This window comes from Protopterus annectens, chromosome 3.part1, assembly GCF_019279795.1.
Source record: "Protopterus annectens isolate FY-2018-M chromosome 3.part1, PAN1.0, whole genome shotgun sequence".
Lineage (NCBI taxonomy): Eukaryota > Metazoa > Chordata > Ceratodontiformes > Protopteridae > Protopterus > Protopterus annectens.
Window position 1 is genome coordinate 1,835,533,085 of NC_056732.1, and position 16,538 is coordinate 1,835,549,622.

At 39.7% G+C, this 16,538-nt stretch overlaps 1 protein-coding gene across 1 annotated transcript in view; it reads right to left on the reverse strand.

Annotated features, from left to right (window-relative positions):
• The window catches only part of LOC122797900 (zinc finger protein 26-like), a 122,024-nt gene extending 105,744 nt beyond the window's left edge, over positions 1-16,280 (reverse strand). Inside the window, exon 1 of the mRNA XM_044066418.1 lies at positions 16,064-16,280. Coding sequence (XP_043922353.1) covers positions 16,064-16,280 — 217 coding nt within the window. The remainder of the gene's footprint in view (positions 1-16,063) is intronic.
• Between the last annotated feature and the right edge of the window lie 258 nt (positions 16,281-16,538).

Below are 16,538 nucleotides of genomic sequence, written 5' to 3' on the forward strand. Positions count from 1 at the left end.
CATATTTGGCCATTGGCATGCTGCCTATATATGCACCCTTTATTTGGAGCTGACATGGCTCCATTGCCGTGTTTGCAGAAACGTACTCAGTTGTCAACTGAGTACATTTCTGCAGCTAACACGGCTCTTACACGGGCTGTTCTTGGCTTCCTGGATCGCTAATCAGCCTCATTTGCATGCTATTTGGCTGCAAGTGGGCTGATTAGCTTAGCCACGCCCACTCCGTGTAAGAGCCGTTTTAGACTGACTCTTACACGGACTTTGGGCTGTTCCTGGATCGCGAAGGCTACATGGAGTCTTACACTACTCTTAGACTCCGTGTAAGCCTTCGTGAATCCGGCCCATTATTTATCAAATCAGTATTATACATTTAAATACCAGTTTCACCTATGTGTTTTTAACAAATATACATTTTTTTAAACGTACATATTTATATATCTAATTACACATATACCTAACTTTAAGCCACCACCCACATCATATTTCCATACATTTTTTATTGTTTATTTATCAATTATATTGTGCACAGTGTAGAATTCTTGATTTTTTTTTAATTCATATGTTAAAAACTTATTTTTATACATGCACCTATACATTCTTTCTTCTCTGCATCACTATTTATATTCACATGTATGCAAAATGTTGCACATTCACATTTTTGATACCACTTTATACACACACACATACATATATAGCTATAGATGTGTGTGTGTGTGTGTGTGTGTGTGTGTGTGTGTGTGTGTGTGTGTGAATAGTTAACATTCTTCACAGGTTCACACAGATTTTTTTCTTTTACTATTCATTTTTTTTAGATGATTGTATGCAATGATAATTTACATTGATATATTTGATACATTATATTGTTGTCTATGAAGTTTTCTTATGTTTGTAATACGAGTTCACTATGGTGGTTAGTATTTGTTTCTTTAACAATTGATAAGACATGTACACAAGAAACTTAACTAAGTTTACACTGTGAACTCCTTTTCTTAGTCCTGAAGAAGTCCTTGTGTATTTGTAAGAAGGACAAAAGCACTTAACGAGTAGTACTCGTGTGTTCTGTTATACATTCAGTTATGCACAGCTATGCCTGGTTCTTTTGAGATGTATCCCACAGTGCACTTCTGAAGTTTGTAGTTAGGTGGTTTGATCTGCTTCTGTTAAGTGTTGGTGGCCAAGTGGCTAGTTTCCCGAAGTTAAATTACGGTGATCCAGTTAAGTGCGATTTTGGTAGATGTAGATCCATACATATGTGTGTGTGTGTGTGTGTGTGTGTGTGTGTGTGTGTGTGTGTGTGTGTGTGTGTGTGTGTGTGTGTGTGTGTGTGTGTGTGTGTGTGTGTGTGTATATATATATATATATATATATATATTTACATATATATATATATATATATACATACATATACACCCCCCCACTGTGTGTATGTTTTATGCATTTTATATACAGACAGAGAGTGTGTGTGTATGTGTGCACGCGTGTCTTTGTGTGTGTACATGGATCAGTTGTTACTAGTCATTTCACATAAATGTCGACATGCTTAATGTTGACACAGACATATCACAGGAGTACTGCACAAGCACCAAGGCTAACCCTTGGAATATGCATAGAGTGGCCCCCCTGCACCCCCACACCTCTTACTAATCAAATATACTAACTACAAAACCAGACAATCTCTGGGAAAATGGTATACACCCCTACCCGGGGGCTGTTCATCTCAGACATCTGTCAACCATTTATGTTGTTGACCAAAGTGCATCGACAATACAGTGGTTGCTTTAAGTAAACATTGATCTTTGCTGGGCAACCCATATGACATATGCATACATTACAGATACATACACACACACACACTTTAAGATTCTTTGCATTCACTACTGTAAGTGTTCAGTTATCAGAACAGATATGCTTTACAGGCTACTGTTCATTTCTGATACTTGGAGATGTTTTCCTGCACTTCCTGTTGTGTACAGAATAAATGGAGAAATGTGCAGAAGTACAGAAAGAGAAGGTACTGCTGCAATTTAGCACAGATGGATATGATCACACAAATTAGAACCACTGGAGTTGTATCAGATCTGCTGAGTCTCCCTCTGTTTTATTCATATAGATTGAGAGGCAAATTACATAATAAAGTATTATCATTGTTACTACAACAGTATACTTTTACATACATATGGAAATCAGAAAGTAATAGAACTTGTATGTTATTAATTGCACTAACGCAATAATATGGTAATATTTATTTTTACATTTTAGTCATGTGGATGGAGCAGAGTACACTGGGTCTTTTCCATCTGTAACCCAGTTGCAATAACTGGAAACAGTTTTTTACATTGTTAAGAGAAAAAGTTTTAAAACATACTGTTATTTGTCTTTTTCCTGTTCTTGCAAAGTGAACATGTTATTTGTTGGGATATGCCTATCAAAGATGGGCCTCATCTGTGAACAAAATGCAGCATTGCTTATGAACCTGAATGATACCTGTTTTCTGCATTTCAGAATAAAGAGATTTGGTTATAGCTCAGTGAAGCCTGGGATAAGGACGCACGGCCGAGTAAGAGTTAATTTACTGAGGCAGGCTGTGTGTCCTGGAAAATTTCAGCTACCGTTGTTGAAATGAACATTTTGTACTTCTTGAACATTCTGTACTAACTGTGGGTTTGAGGTAATTTGTAATAAACATGTTTTTCCTATATACTTTTCATAGCCAACTGTCAACGGTCAGAAATGTAACAGAAAGTTGTTTTGCTTGCAGTACAAAAGTTGATGTCAGTAAACAAGTTGATCAGATCAGTCAGATCAGTCCAGACCAGACATCTTGGCCAACATGCTGTGTAATCTGGTTAGCTGCTAATAAAGGAAAATCACCTGAGGCAGATGCGACTCGTTTGAATTTTTTCTTCTGACATTTTGGTCCTTCGAGCCGGAAACCTCTACGAAGATACGGATCAGACTGACAGAGAGACCGAAAAACCTGGCAGGTGAGGGTTTCTCATCTTAAGATTCCCTCGACTGAAAGCCCTCCGACTGATTTGTTGTTGAAATGAGGCTGGCCACTCTCTGATCCCTATCTGAGGGACGGTTTCTGAACAAAAAGGGGAAACGGAGTCTCATCTGGTTCAGGTAGGATGAAAAATAAATTTCTTTTAATTTAATTTAATCTTGTCAACAAGGTTTTATTTTTAGTTAAGGATGGGTAGGGTTACTTGTTAAGATTATTTTGTTAGGGTCACCCGTTAAGATAGTCCCATTTTATAATGAGCCCTGTAAAATAATTTTGATACAATCCTAAATACCAGAGGAAAAAAAAAAAAAGGGAAGGTAAAATAAGAAATCTAGGGGAAACATGGGTTCGAGTTGCTGCAGGTGTGAGAGTGATGCCTGTTTAAATGTTGATGCTAAGTATATGAAAGGTTTAAACAAAAATAATGTTAAATTTTTGAAAAAGTGGAAGTTGAGATATGATTTTGATGGTACACTGAATAAGAATGCCTGTGCAAAATTGGTTAGAGATTTGAAAAGAGATGCGGGAGGTAGAACTAAAAAACAAAGACAACTGGGATTTCCCCAAGCACAAAAATGGTTAGAAGAGGCAAATAAATGAGCTATAAAAGAAAAACAGTGTCAGGAAAAAGAAAAAATAAATCAAAAGGGATCACTGGTGCCAAGTGGAAAAGTAGCTTTATTTTTAGATAAGGAGGATGAGCATACGGTTTGTGCGGTACAAAGGCAGGCAACTGCCCCACCGTATGGGGAAATTGCTGCTGCTGTACCGGCGGAACCTCCTCAATATCAGTCTGAAGATGTGGGATCTGTACAGCAGGGTGGGTTATTGGCTGCTCAAGGAAACGTTGTGACCCCTCCAATTTACCCGCAAATTTCCGTAGTACCCAAGGTTGCTTTGCACAGGTAGACCAACCTATGCAGTTAAGGTCGGGACCAACAGGGCAAGGACGTTGGGCCATTAAACTTTCTGACCACTCAGAAGCCCTTCCCTTAATACAAGTTGCAAACCCACAAGCAGGGGATGTTGGACAAGAGCCAACTATTTTAGTTTATCGTCCCTGGGCTAGAGAGGATATAAAACGAGCTACAGATGGTATTCCTCATCCCAAGGTTAATTTTCAAAAGTTTTCTGAGGACATAGTTGGTATGCGTTTAAGTTATCATCTAAATGGTTTAGAAGTAGAACAAGTAGTGCGACAAATCCTGGGTCCAGATTGGCACTTAGTTTGTGGTACTTGGACATGTAAGGCAGAAGACGGCACTACATTAAAGCATAATTCTGGGGTGCTAGACACGCGAGTCACTGATCTGTTGAAGAGAATTTCTGATAAGTGGCGTCCAAGAGCAGATTGGACAGTAATAAATCAGTGCATCCAAAATGATGATGAATCTGTAGATCACTATATTGTAAGATTGACAGAAGTGTTCAATAACCATTATGGAATGATGATTCCGCAGGATCAGATAACTGATAGTCCGTACGGACTTTTCTTAAAGGTTGTAAAGCACCGATAAATAGTTTTATAACCAAGCATATGGTTGATCACAGAACATGTAGACTGCAACCTTTGTTTGTATATGCACGGCATGCTGAGCGACATTTTAATTTAAAAAAGAAAAAGAAAGTACAAGTGTTAGCAGTAGGGGATGATGGTGGTATATTTTTGGTACAGGACCAAAGGGGGCAAGGGCACCGTGGTGGCGTACAAAGACGTGGGGGCCCGAAATGGGACACGTCGTATAAACAGGGTGGACATTCAGAGGAATATGAGGGGAGGTTAAAACGTGGAGAATGTTTTAAATGCGGTAGACGTGGGCACTTTGCTGCCGACTGCGAAGAGTGGCAACATCCCCCACAGCTTACAAACAAGGGCTCCGCATGACTATATGATAGTAAAGGAAGGTGCCAAATTCATTATTGTGATTAATGTAGAGAAGAAGAAAGCGAGAATGATTGTGATGTTGATGAGGCAGACACTCTCTGCGATGAATGTCAGGACACCCAGGAAATTAAGGAAGGGCGGGATTGTGACTGTGAAGTCATAAACCTGGCACATATGGGTATTGCTATGCATCTGGATCAAAAACCCATGATAGAGTTTTTGGTTGAGGGACAGAAAGTGGAGTTTTTATGTGATTCAGGTGCATCGCGTACACTTTTGGGTCCAGCAGTTCTACCCCTGAACTGCGAAACAGATGAGTTGGTCCTTGTGAAAGCGGCAAACGGGAAAATCTATAAGGAACCACTGTCTCATCCTCTATTGTTCACAGATCCGCAAACAAACCAAACTGTTAGGTGTAGGGTAATTATTTCAAAAGTTTGTCCAGTTAATTTGCTGGGAAGAGATTTGATGCATTTGTTTGGAACAGCGGCAATTCCCACACCTAAAGGCATTGAGGCGAAAAGGTTAGTGGATGGCTTGGTGGTACAAGGAGTACAAGACTTGTTTTACTGGTATAGCCAGGACTTGATTTCAAACGGGCTGGGGAGGGTTGATACAGATTTGATCAACCTAGCTTTAAGTAAATCTAGGAGCGGGTCACCGCAGGTTGCGGCGCACTTACATTGTACTATGTACTACAGACAGGTCCCTGGTCCGGATAAAGAATTTGAAAAAGAATTCTTTAGGCACAAATGTGCAAGGATAATTTTGAATGATATGTTTTGGGATAAGCAAGGTAATACAGTAGTGACCTGTACTTTGGCCAAGGAAATGAATTCTTTATATCGCTCCGGTTATAGCCCACATATTTCAATTACTAAAGCGGTGGGGACACATTGGGTAGATTTGGCGAAACAGGTAACAAATTGTGACACAATGTCCGAAAGTCAGTTGAAGGATCAACAGATCCAGGTACAAAGATTAAATTGGGTGACTTGGGCAGAACCAAGTGTGCACCTCAGGGATGACAAAACAGAAATGGCATGACAAATCCTCCTAACTCAAGAGGAAGATAGTGCGTTAAGTGCCTTATCTGTAGATTTATGGTCAAAAGGTAAAGGGGATGTAGGACTGATGAAAACAGCAGGTGAAGTTTGTATAACTCCAAAGTTAGGTTTTAGACCTCGTAAGCACCAATACCCGCTAAGTAAACAAGCAGAGGAAGGAATTAAGCCAGTCATTGAGCAGCTAAAACAGGTAGAAATTCTTGTTGAATGCCCAGATTCGCCCTGCAATACTCCGTTGTTTCCTGTAAAGAAACCGGATGGGTCATGGAGGTTGGTTCAGGATTTACAAGCAGTTAATTCGGCTGTGATCCCAAGAGCACAGGTGGTCCCTGACCCCTATACATTGCTTAATGATTTATTACCTCAGCACAGATATTTTTCTGTCATAGATATAAGCAATGCTTTTTTCTCCATTTGACTACATAAGGAGAGTAGATTTTGGTTTGCATTCACTTATCAAAGTAAAAGATACACCTACACCGGATTGCCACAGGGCTATTGTGAGAGTCTGACGATATTCGCACAAGAAATGGCTGTGAATTTAGCTCAGTTTGTTCCCCCAAAGGGAAGCCAGGTTCTGTTATATGTAGATGATAGTTTGATGGCCTCACCCACGCAGGAAAGTTGTACAAAGGATACCCTTGCCCTTCTTAGTTTTTTAGCTGAGCAAGGACATAAGGTAAATAAAGAAAAGTTACAATTGTGGAAAGCACAAGTAAAGTACTTGGTTATTTAATTTCGCAGGCAGGTAGACAATTGGAGAACAAAAGAAAACAAGCAATTCTTGAGGCACCTATGCCTACAACTAAGCAGGAGATGATGTCCTTTTTAGGTGTGACTAATTTTTGTAGAAGTTGGATCCCTAACTATGCTGAGGAAGTAGGGCCATTGACCGCACTGATCTATGATACTCCCATGGCGGCTAAGAATAATATACAGTGGACAAATAAGGCAATACAGGCATTTATTAGAATTAAGCAATTGATAGCAGGATCCTCTGTTTTGGGTTTTCCGAACTATTCTAAGCCGTTTGTACAAATGGTTGATTGTAAGGGAGGATATATGACTTTGGTTCTGGTACAAGTACATGGGGATAAACAGAGGCCGATAGCTTTCTACTCCTCCAGATTTAATCCTGTTGCAAGGGCATTGCTGCACTGTGTTCAAGCTGTGATGGCGGCCGCCATGGCAGTACAAGCCTCAGCATCATTAGTTTTGTTTCACCCATTACAATTGTGGGTTCCACATTCAGTAGCTACTACACTTTTGCAAGATAAGATAACCTTTTTATCTCCTAGTCGACATTTGTCGTGTATGACAGTGCTGCTGACACAGCCTCATATGACCATAGAAAGATGTACTACTCTTAATCCGGCAACACTGTTGCCGACTCCAGAAGAAGGTACTCCACACGTTTGTTTAGAGAGCATTCATGACAAAGTACTTCCCCAACCAGATTTAACGGATATTCCGTTGATAGATTCTGATCTCGTTTTGTTTGTAGACGGATCAGCAAAGAAAGACACTGCAGGAAAAACACTAGTAGGGTATGCTGTCACCACAGAAACTGAAGTTTTGGAGGCAAAAGGATTGTCAAACATTTATTCTGCACAGGCAGCTGAGTTAGTGGCTTTGACTCGAGCTTGTACCTTAGGGGTGGGTAAAAAAAGTGACAATTTATACAGACAGTCAATATGCTTTCTCCACTGTACATGTTTTCGCTCAACTATGGAAGAATAGGGGAATGGTTACTATGACAGGCAAACCAATAAATCACAGATATTTAATTTTACAGTTGTTAGATGCAGTGCAACTACCACTTCAGATGGCGATATGTAAATGTTCCGCACATACCAAAAGAAAAGATCCTGTCTCCAGGGGAAATGCCCTTGCTGATATGGCTGCAAAAAAGGCAGCTCAAGAAAATGATTTGCTTTTACTTGATAATGATTTAGAGCCCGGACACCTCTTAGACTTAGAGACACTAAAAGTAATGCAAACACTGACAACACAAAGAAAAATGTCGTTGGGTGAAATATGGTATCACTCAACAGAGTGGGTTGTATAGGGCATCAGATGGAAAAATGGTATTACCCTCAAACCTTTTTAGGTATGCGGCATTGGTTAGCCATGGACCTGCCCATGTAGGAGTACAGACGATGATTCAAATAGTGTCTAAGGTGTTTTAGTGTAAAGGGTTTTCAACTTATGCAAAGCAATTCTGTTTATCTTGTTTATTATGTGCAAAGTATCATGCTCAGGGGGAGTTAAAAAGTCTCAGCAGGCATTCCCTACCCCTCCGTATCCATTCCACACACTCTGTATGGACTTTATTGAATTGACACCCTCAGAGGGAAAAAGGTTCTGTTTGGTCATTATTGATGCTTTTTCTAAATGGGTAGAAGCTTTTCCAGTGCAGCATCCGAATGCACAAACAGTAGGAAAGCTTTTGACTACAGAAATAATTCCCCGATTTGGCCTACCAAGACGCATTTACAGTGATAATGGGTCTCATTTTGTTAACCAGATTGTTCAGAAATTGGGTCAAGTGTTTCAAATTGATCTCAAAAATCATTGTGCTTACCATCCCCAATCAGCTGGACTGGTGGAAAGACACAATGGTGTCTTGAAGAGTAAGCTCCGCAAACTATTGGCAGAAACACATAGGTCATGGACTGCGTGCCTTTCCGTTGGCACTCCTGCACATGCGAATCTCACCTTCCTACAAAGGACTTACACCATTTGAACTTTTGTTTGGGAGACCATATTACATCCCGCAGTGGCAAGGATTGTTGCCAGCGGAACATGAGGGGGGGTGAGGATCTAGCGGATTATATGAAGAAGCTGCTAAATGTCAAATCTCTTGTAACCAATGACTCCTTTGCAGATTCCAGAAATGAAACCTTGTTAAGCGTGGCACCCGGGGACTGGGTGTGGATCCAAATTGTGAAGAGAAAGAATTGGTCATCCCCCAGGTGGGAAGGCCCATACCAAGTACTTATCTCGACACTTACAGCTGTAAAGATCGCTGAGAGGACTTCGTGGATTCATATTACCCACTGTAAAAAACTCAAGGCTCTTCCTTCTGCCATTGATATTGGTCAAACTTCAGACCTCTGAGCACAAAGTCTGGCTACAAAGGGGGATTATCCCAATAGGGGTTAGTTCGTCTCAAACCCAGTGAAGAAACCAACGGAGCGAGGTAGTCCTTAGGGAGGATGGCTATGTTCAACTGGTACTTGAACTGTCACATGATGATGATTTTGGTGGCAAAAGTAAATATGTCCATACGAGAAGGAACAGTTGCAAGAGAAAAAGGAAAGGTGGTGCTGCAAGCGCAAACAGGTGTTACTACTGTGTTTTTAAGGTGAAACTTTGTGAAGGAATTTTGGACTGTTCTAAATGGAACAATAATAATTTCTTGACTCGTGCAAAATACTTGTGCAATAGGGACTGTACATCCTGGTCAAGTGTTTGGTGGTCAACAGATGTGAATGGATGGAAAACAAGTGGTGCAGTGATACCAGAGAAAGATAAAAGCAGGCAACAAAGAATAAAAATTGCGCATTTCCAAGGTACCGGAGTAGTTACTATAACCATTGTGTCACCACAAGAAAGTGATTCAGGAGTTTATGGAATCGGAGTGTCTCTTCCAACTAGAACTGATCCTTTGGAGACCCTCCAACTTAAAGTACAAAGCCTTAAGAATGCTACAAATAAAGCAGATTTTGCCTTCACAAAAGAAAAACAATTGTTACTCGAGACGGGATTCGTACACCATAATGAATGGTTATCTTGGGTTAGATATAGTACCCGAGAAGCACATCGTGAGAACTATATTTCTTGTGCTGAAGGTAAACAGCAATTAGCAACAGTCCCATTGATGCAAGATGAAGGTAACCTAATGTGTCTGTTGAAATTATTCTTCAACAAAACTGAAGATAAATGCAAAGATGAAACTCAGTGTTTTCCGGTCATAAGCAAAGTTGAGAAACCGCCTGCAGCGATTTCCTATCCAGGTTCGTATATGTACATTTCCAGAGATGGCACAGGGAAAAATTATGGCAATATGGGACAGAACTATTGCAATGTTACTGTGAATGGCAATGGGAATCCATTTCTGGAGAACCAAACTCATAGTTTAGCAGACGTATGGTGGTTATGTGGAGACAACAAACTCAGATTAAGGCTTATGACTCCCTGGAAGGGAACTTGTGCACTTGTAAAGTTAATTCTGCCATTCTACATTTTCCCAGTTCCAGCAAGCAATTGCGTAAGAGAACTTGAAATAAAGCCGAAGTGGTTGAGTAGGAGAAAAAGAGAGGCACCAAAGCAATCTTTCGATAACGGTGTCTACATCGATAGCATTGGCGTACCAAGAGGCGTACCTGATGAATACAAAGCAATAAACCAAATAGCAGCTGGTTTTACATCCATCTTTGTCTGGATTCAACCTAATAAGAATGTGGACTGGATCAACTACATTTACTATAACCAGCAGCGTTTTGTGAACTATACCAAAGATGCATTGAAAGGAATTGCTGAACAACTGGAGGCCACTTCGCAGGTGGCATGGCAGAATCGAATTGCATTAGATATGCTCCTGGCCAAAGAAGGAGGAGTTTGCAAGATGTTTGGGACTTTCTGTTGTACATATATTCCAAACAACACTGCGCCTGATGGAAGTATCACTCGAGCTTTGAAAGGATTGGAGATGTTATCCGAAGAATTGGCAGAGAACTCTGGGGTAAATAATCCCTTTACAGATTTTCTACAAGCGTGGTTTGGAAAATAGAGTCATCTCATCAGCAGTTTCCTGGTGTCCGTTGGAGTCGCTGTGGCTATCGTGGTGGTACGTGGTTGTTGTTGTATACCCTGTATCAGAGGTCTTCCACAAAGACTGGTTGATACTGCTATTACGAAGACGATGTACCAGCAATTGCAACAGGCTGGTGAAAGTGAATACATTGAAATGTGACTCTTTGCAAGTGTTTTTGAAGTTTAAAAATTTGTCTTGCCAATGAAGTAATGTATGCAAAGAAAAAACTTAGTTTTTACCATATATTGCTGAAATAAAAGACAAATAAAAGTGTTTTCAGGGGGGAAATGTTAAGAGAAAAAGTTTAAAAACATACTGTTATTTGTCCTTTTCCTGTTCTTGCAAAGTGAACATGTTATTTGTTGGGATATGCCTATCAAAGATGGGCCTCATCTGTGAACAAAATGCAGCATTGCTTATGAACCTGAATGATATCTGTTTTCTGCATTTCAGAATAAAGATATTTGGTTATAGCTCAGTGAAGCCTGGGATAAGGATGCACGGCCGAGTAAGAGTTAATTTACTGAGGCAGGCTGTGTGTCCTGGAAAATTTGAGCTACCGTTGTTGAATTGAACATTCTGTACTTCTTGAACATTCTGTACTAACTGTGGGTATGAAGTAATTTGTGATAAACATGTTTTTCCTATATGTTTTTCATAGCCAACTGTCAACGGTCAGAAATGTAACAAAAAGTTGTTCTGCTTGCAGTATAAAAGTTGATGTCAGTAAACAAGTTAATCAGGTCAGAGGAGATCAGGTCAGAGGAGATCAGATAAGTCCAGACCGGACATCTTGGCCAACATGCTGTGTAATCTGGTTAGCTGCTTATAAAGGAAAATTCATCACCTGAGGCAGATGTGACTCATTTGAATTTTTTCTTCTGACATACATACAGAACAAAGAACAAATAACAAACAAGCAAAAGTATTGTGCTAGTAGTAAGGAAGCTGCAATACAAGCCAAATGCAATTTACTACGGTTGTAATATCAACATTCAGCAGTTCGATAACACACTTAACTTAGGATCACTGTTCAGTAATGGCATCACTGTCAATGTCATCCATAATCTAATAAAACAATTGCCCCCTCTCTTGGCAAGGTAAGCATCCCACTACACAAAAGGCATGGCATTCATCTTATCTAAATTTATTACTGTCATGATGACTCTTTTTGGTTCACAATACTAATTCCCACCCAGAAGCTCAGTCTACAGAAACATTCTCAGGCACACCTGGCAGTACCATATTTAATTCATATGGCTTAGAGCTGTGCCTACTATCAGCAGAGTGGTCTATGCATCCATAATGTTCCTTTCCTTCTGATGCTTATTTCATTGAAGTTGTCCAGACTTAGAGAATGAAACTGGTCATCCCGCATTCTTGGAGTGTCACATGAGCCTGCCGTCCATCTTATAGATGTGAGGAGTCATAAATTATGGGTTTAGGGTCTATATTATAGCAGCGAATGATCAAAAGATCACTGCAGAAAAACTGTCCCTTGGATGACAAATTATAGCACTTATGTATCCCCTTGTGCTGATGGTAGCTTAGCTGGATGATAACAATGCCGTGGTTCTTATCAAAAGAAGAAAGTGAACTTCTTTGGATTACTTTAATAAAGTAAATATACCACTAGGATAGGAAAAAAACTCAAAAACTGTAAAAAAAATAAATAAATAAACGCAGAGAAATGTATGCATTGATGCTTATAAATAACCATCTTTTGTACAGAACAACTTAATATTTTAACTAGAAAAAACTGCATGTAAATTTAAGCCTACAAACAAATAACTAATGTATATCTATGAAGTTCCTTTCTTCCAGTAACTTTTCACTTTCTACATCCACACATTTTCTTTCTTACATTTCTTTACATTACCCGTAAATTATTCCAAACTTTATTTGCCAATATCACCCTGTACAGTCCTAGTAAATCTTTCCTGCGCACATTTTATCTAATTCTTTATGCTATTTTCTTAGACTTTCCATACAAAAGATTTTCAAATGTTACAGTACTAAAATAAGGAATTTAAATTAAATCTTTGCCATCTTCCGAAAATATACAGTTCTTCTACAAGATAAAAAACACTCCCGTGTTTCGTCTTGCCCTTCGTGGTCTTTTACTACAAAAAATATTTTCTGTTAAGAATCTGTACTTCATTTGTATTCTTAATGACGTCTGTTTATGTGTTATCGTAACTATTAAATGTACACATTTTTGCAGAATGTCCAGATTTCTGCTTAGTATTTTTGGTATGTTCCTCATAAAATTTATGGTTTGCTGGCAAATCACTATGGATTGAAGTCACCAAATAATGATACATTTGAGTTTCAGACTTAATATCCTTCAGGAAATGCATAACACAAATCCTGTTAATCTAGCAACTTTCTAAGTTTATAACAGCAATATTTAAAATCTGTCCCTATTTTTAGTCCTTTCTCCCCCCATTATTTTAGGCTTTGTCCAGATTTCTTGCACTAAGTGGCTGTGAGATATGTATGTTACCCCTCAAACAAAATCTCCTAACCTTGATATTGTGTATTTCCTAATCCATTTATAACCGACATCTTCCTTTTTCCTGGCTGAAATTTATACCATTCATCTTCTACATAATATTCAACAACAATTCTCCTAAACTATTACTGGGCAGTCTTGCATTTTGTTTCGTGTCTCATATCTTCACTCTAGATACTCACATTTCCACTTCTTTATTTTCTCTCATTTTTCCAACCATGCTTCAGACTTAACTTTCAAAATGTGTCCTAAATCATTAGCTTCTTATTTTTCAAAATGGCTTGCAAACAAGAAAGAAAGAAAGACAACTTAAAACATGAGCTTGATGGTTTCTAGTCCTTCCAATATAAAATCCCTACAATCACTCACAAAAGGGATTTATCCCAGAATCCCACAGAGTGGAAATACAATTGAAGTACAACTGCATCATTTCTTTTTAGGTACCTTTCATAAATTATACAAAATGTTTGTTATACACATCCCCACCCCCCTAAAAAAGATTAGATTAGAAGTATTCATTAGGAAGGACGTGTAATTTTCTCATAAATGTTTCCTTTCCCATTTAAGTCTTTTTAACGCTTCTTCCACACATTCTATATTCCTTGTAATAAGCATTATGTCATCAGAGAAAATTACTAAAATGGGGGAAAAAAGACTGCTTTTCTTGTGATGAATTACATTCCCCTGCTTCTTTCTATAGTATCTATTCAGAGCAACTAGAAAGGGCTTAAAGGGAATGCATTGCTTATTTTCAGCTTTGGGCAACATGAAGGTAGAGCAGTTCGTGTTTCTGCCTCAGAGTCCTGGGTTAAATCCTGACCTTTGCCATTGTCTTTACTGAGTTTGCAGTACCTCCTTATGTCAATCTTGAATAACCTTGGATACATCAGTTTCCTCCTACCTTTAAAAAACATACAGGGTGACTGGATAAACTGGAACTGCCTGTACATGCTTAATTTACCCATGCCATTGTGCCTGAAAAACAGGACCAAAAATACTAGTTCCCTCATCCAGTTAAGAACTAAATTAAAACATTCTTTGCTTATATACTTATATGTGCAAGTCCTGACATTTTGATATTAAACTGTGATTCTCACTAAAAAGCAAATTCTAAAACTCGCTGTTACACTTTTAGAGTACTAAGCTCCCTGCATCTCTTGATATGCGGAGGCTGTGCCCACGACATCACTGATATGTATATATACTAACTTCAATATCTCAATGTCATTTTGTAGAAGGAATGCTCCCCTATGCCATAATCTTATAGGTTTATAGGTTGGTACTAAGCTATTGGCCCTAGAGCCTATACAAGCCTAGCCATAACAATTCCCTGGCTATTTCTTTCCACAATATTTACCTTCCTGGACCCCTGTCTAGATCCCTGGGGTGAATTTCCTATCTCCCATCCAATCGTCAAGGTTCCTTTTGAAGAGGGCCAAAGAGGCGCTCTGCTTGACATGTATGGGCAGTCTAGTCCAGAGTCTGGGGAGTCTCTGGGTCAGGAACCTATCCCTCCAGCATGTTTTGTTCATTGTGATGACAAGGTTTAGATCCCTGAATTGTGTGGCTCTGAGAGATTGGGATTTCTTTAAGTGTAGCATGTCCAACAGCTCTGGGTTTGACATGGCCTTGTATGTTAAGCAGAGATCGCCTCTGAGTAGACAATATGTGACAGAGTATAGCTGGAGTTTTTTTAAACGGTCAGCACAGGGCATCTGCTTTAGGCCTGTGATTCTTTTAGTGAGGTATTTCTGCGGCCTTTCCAGTTGTTGCAGATATCTTGAGAGGTACATACCAAACAGGGCGTTGTATTCTGTAATGGGTCTAATGAGGGATGAGTACAGTGGGACAATGACCTCCTTTGTTATGGATGAAAAGCCCTTTGTGATGGGGTGTGCCACATAAAAGAATTTCCTGACTGTTGTGGTGATGTGGTTATCGAAGGTGAGACCACTGTCCACCTGTGTCCCTAAGTCTCTTATCACACTTTCAGTGTTTATTGTACTACCCCCTATGTGGTAATTCATGGGTATATGTTTTTTCCCAAAGGGGATAACTATACATTTTTTGGCATTGAGCTTCAGCCCATGGCTCTGGCACCAAGCGTCTGTTTCTGTAAGGCCCTTTTGTAGAATATCTGCATCATTTGGGGATTCAATATTGGCTCCCAGTTTGCAGTCATCTGCGAACTTTGTTAGACAGAGTCCCTTAGTGTTGGCTTGTGCTTCAGAGAAGTAGATGCCAAACAAGAGCGGTCCCAGGACTGAACACTGAGGTACTCCACTTGTCACTTGTCTGGAGCTAGATTTGAAGTCGGCTACTTTTACAGTGTGGGTTCTGTCAGTAAGCCAGTTGGCAACCCATTGAGTGACGTAGGGATTGATGCCCAGCTTAGTAAGTTTATGTAGGATTCCAGAGTGGGGGATGGTGTCGAAGGCCTTGGCGAGGTCCAGATAGGCTGTGTGGACAGCCGTACCCTCATCCACAACTCTGGAGACTAATTTGAAGAAGTCAATCAGGTTCAGGAGACAAAATCGCCCCTTCATGAACCCAAACTGGGTGGGGTCCAGTGTTTGACATTGCCAATGTCTTTGTTTATAAGTTCCGTGATAACACGTTCCATGGCCTTGCAGATCAGGCTTGTCAGACTGATGGGGCGGTAGTTCTTAGGATCCAAGGTGGATCCCCCTTGTGGAGTGGGACAACTGTAGCTGTGCACCACTCAGTGGGCATGAATTTTTAATTTTTCTTCTTTTTTTTTTTTTCTTGCCAGCTTTCTGAGAGTTGAGAAATGCTTCAATCAGCTCTGGACAGTCTAAGTTCTCTTCTGGCTCCCGTGTGTTGTCTGCATCTGTGAAATCTTTCAACTTTGAGTAGTATTCAACTTTTCCGTTCACAACTCGTCTATCCAAGACTTTCTCCACAACAAACTCTTCCGGCTCTGCATCCTCAACCGTCTTGGTTTTGCCATTCTGTTTCTTTCCCATGGCGTGCTTAGTTTTTTTGAGTCCATAATCAGAAAAATGTATTGCCTAAGCAGTCTAGAAAATAAATTGCAGTCTGATTTATTATTTTTCCAATCCTTGAAAACGGATGCTCAATAATACCTGTGAATCATACACCAACTGAAGGGTTTCTACTGCACATCCAATATCTACCTACACAGAAAAAAATGCCAAATTAAATCACTACTACACAGCTACTCTTTCTCATAAAAAAAACAGAATCTTGGCATTAGTATACAT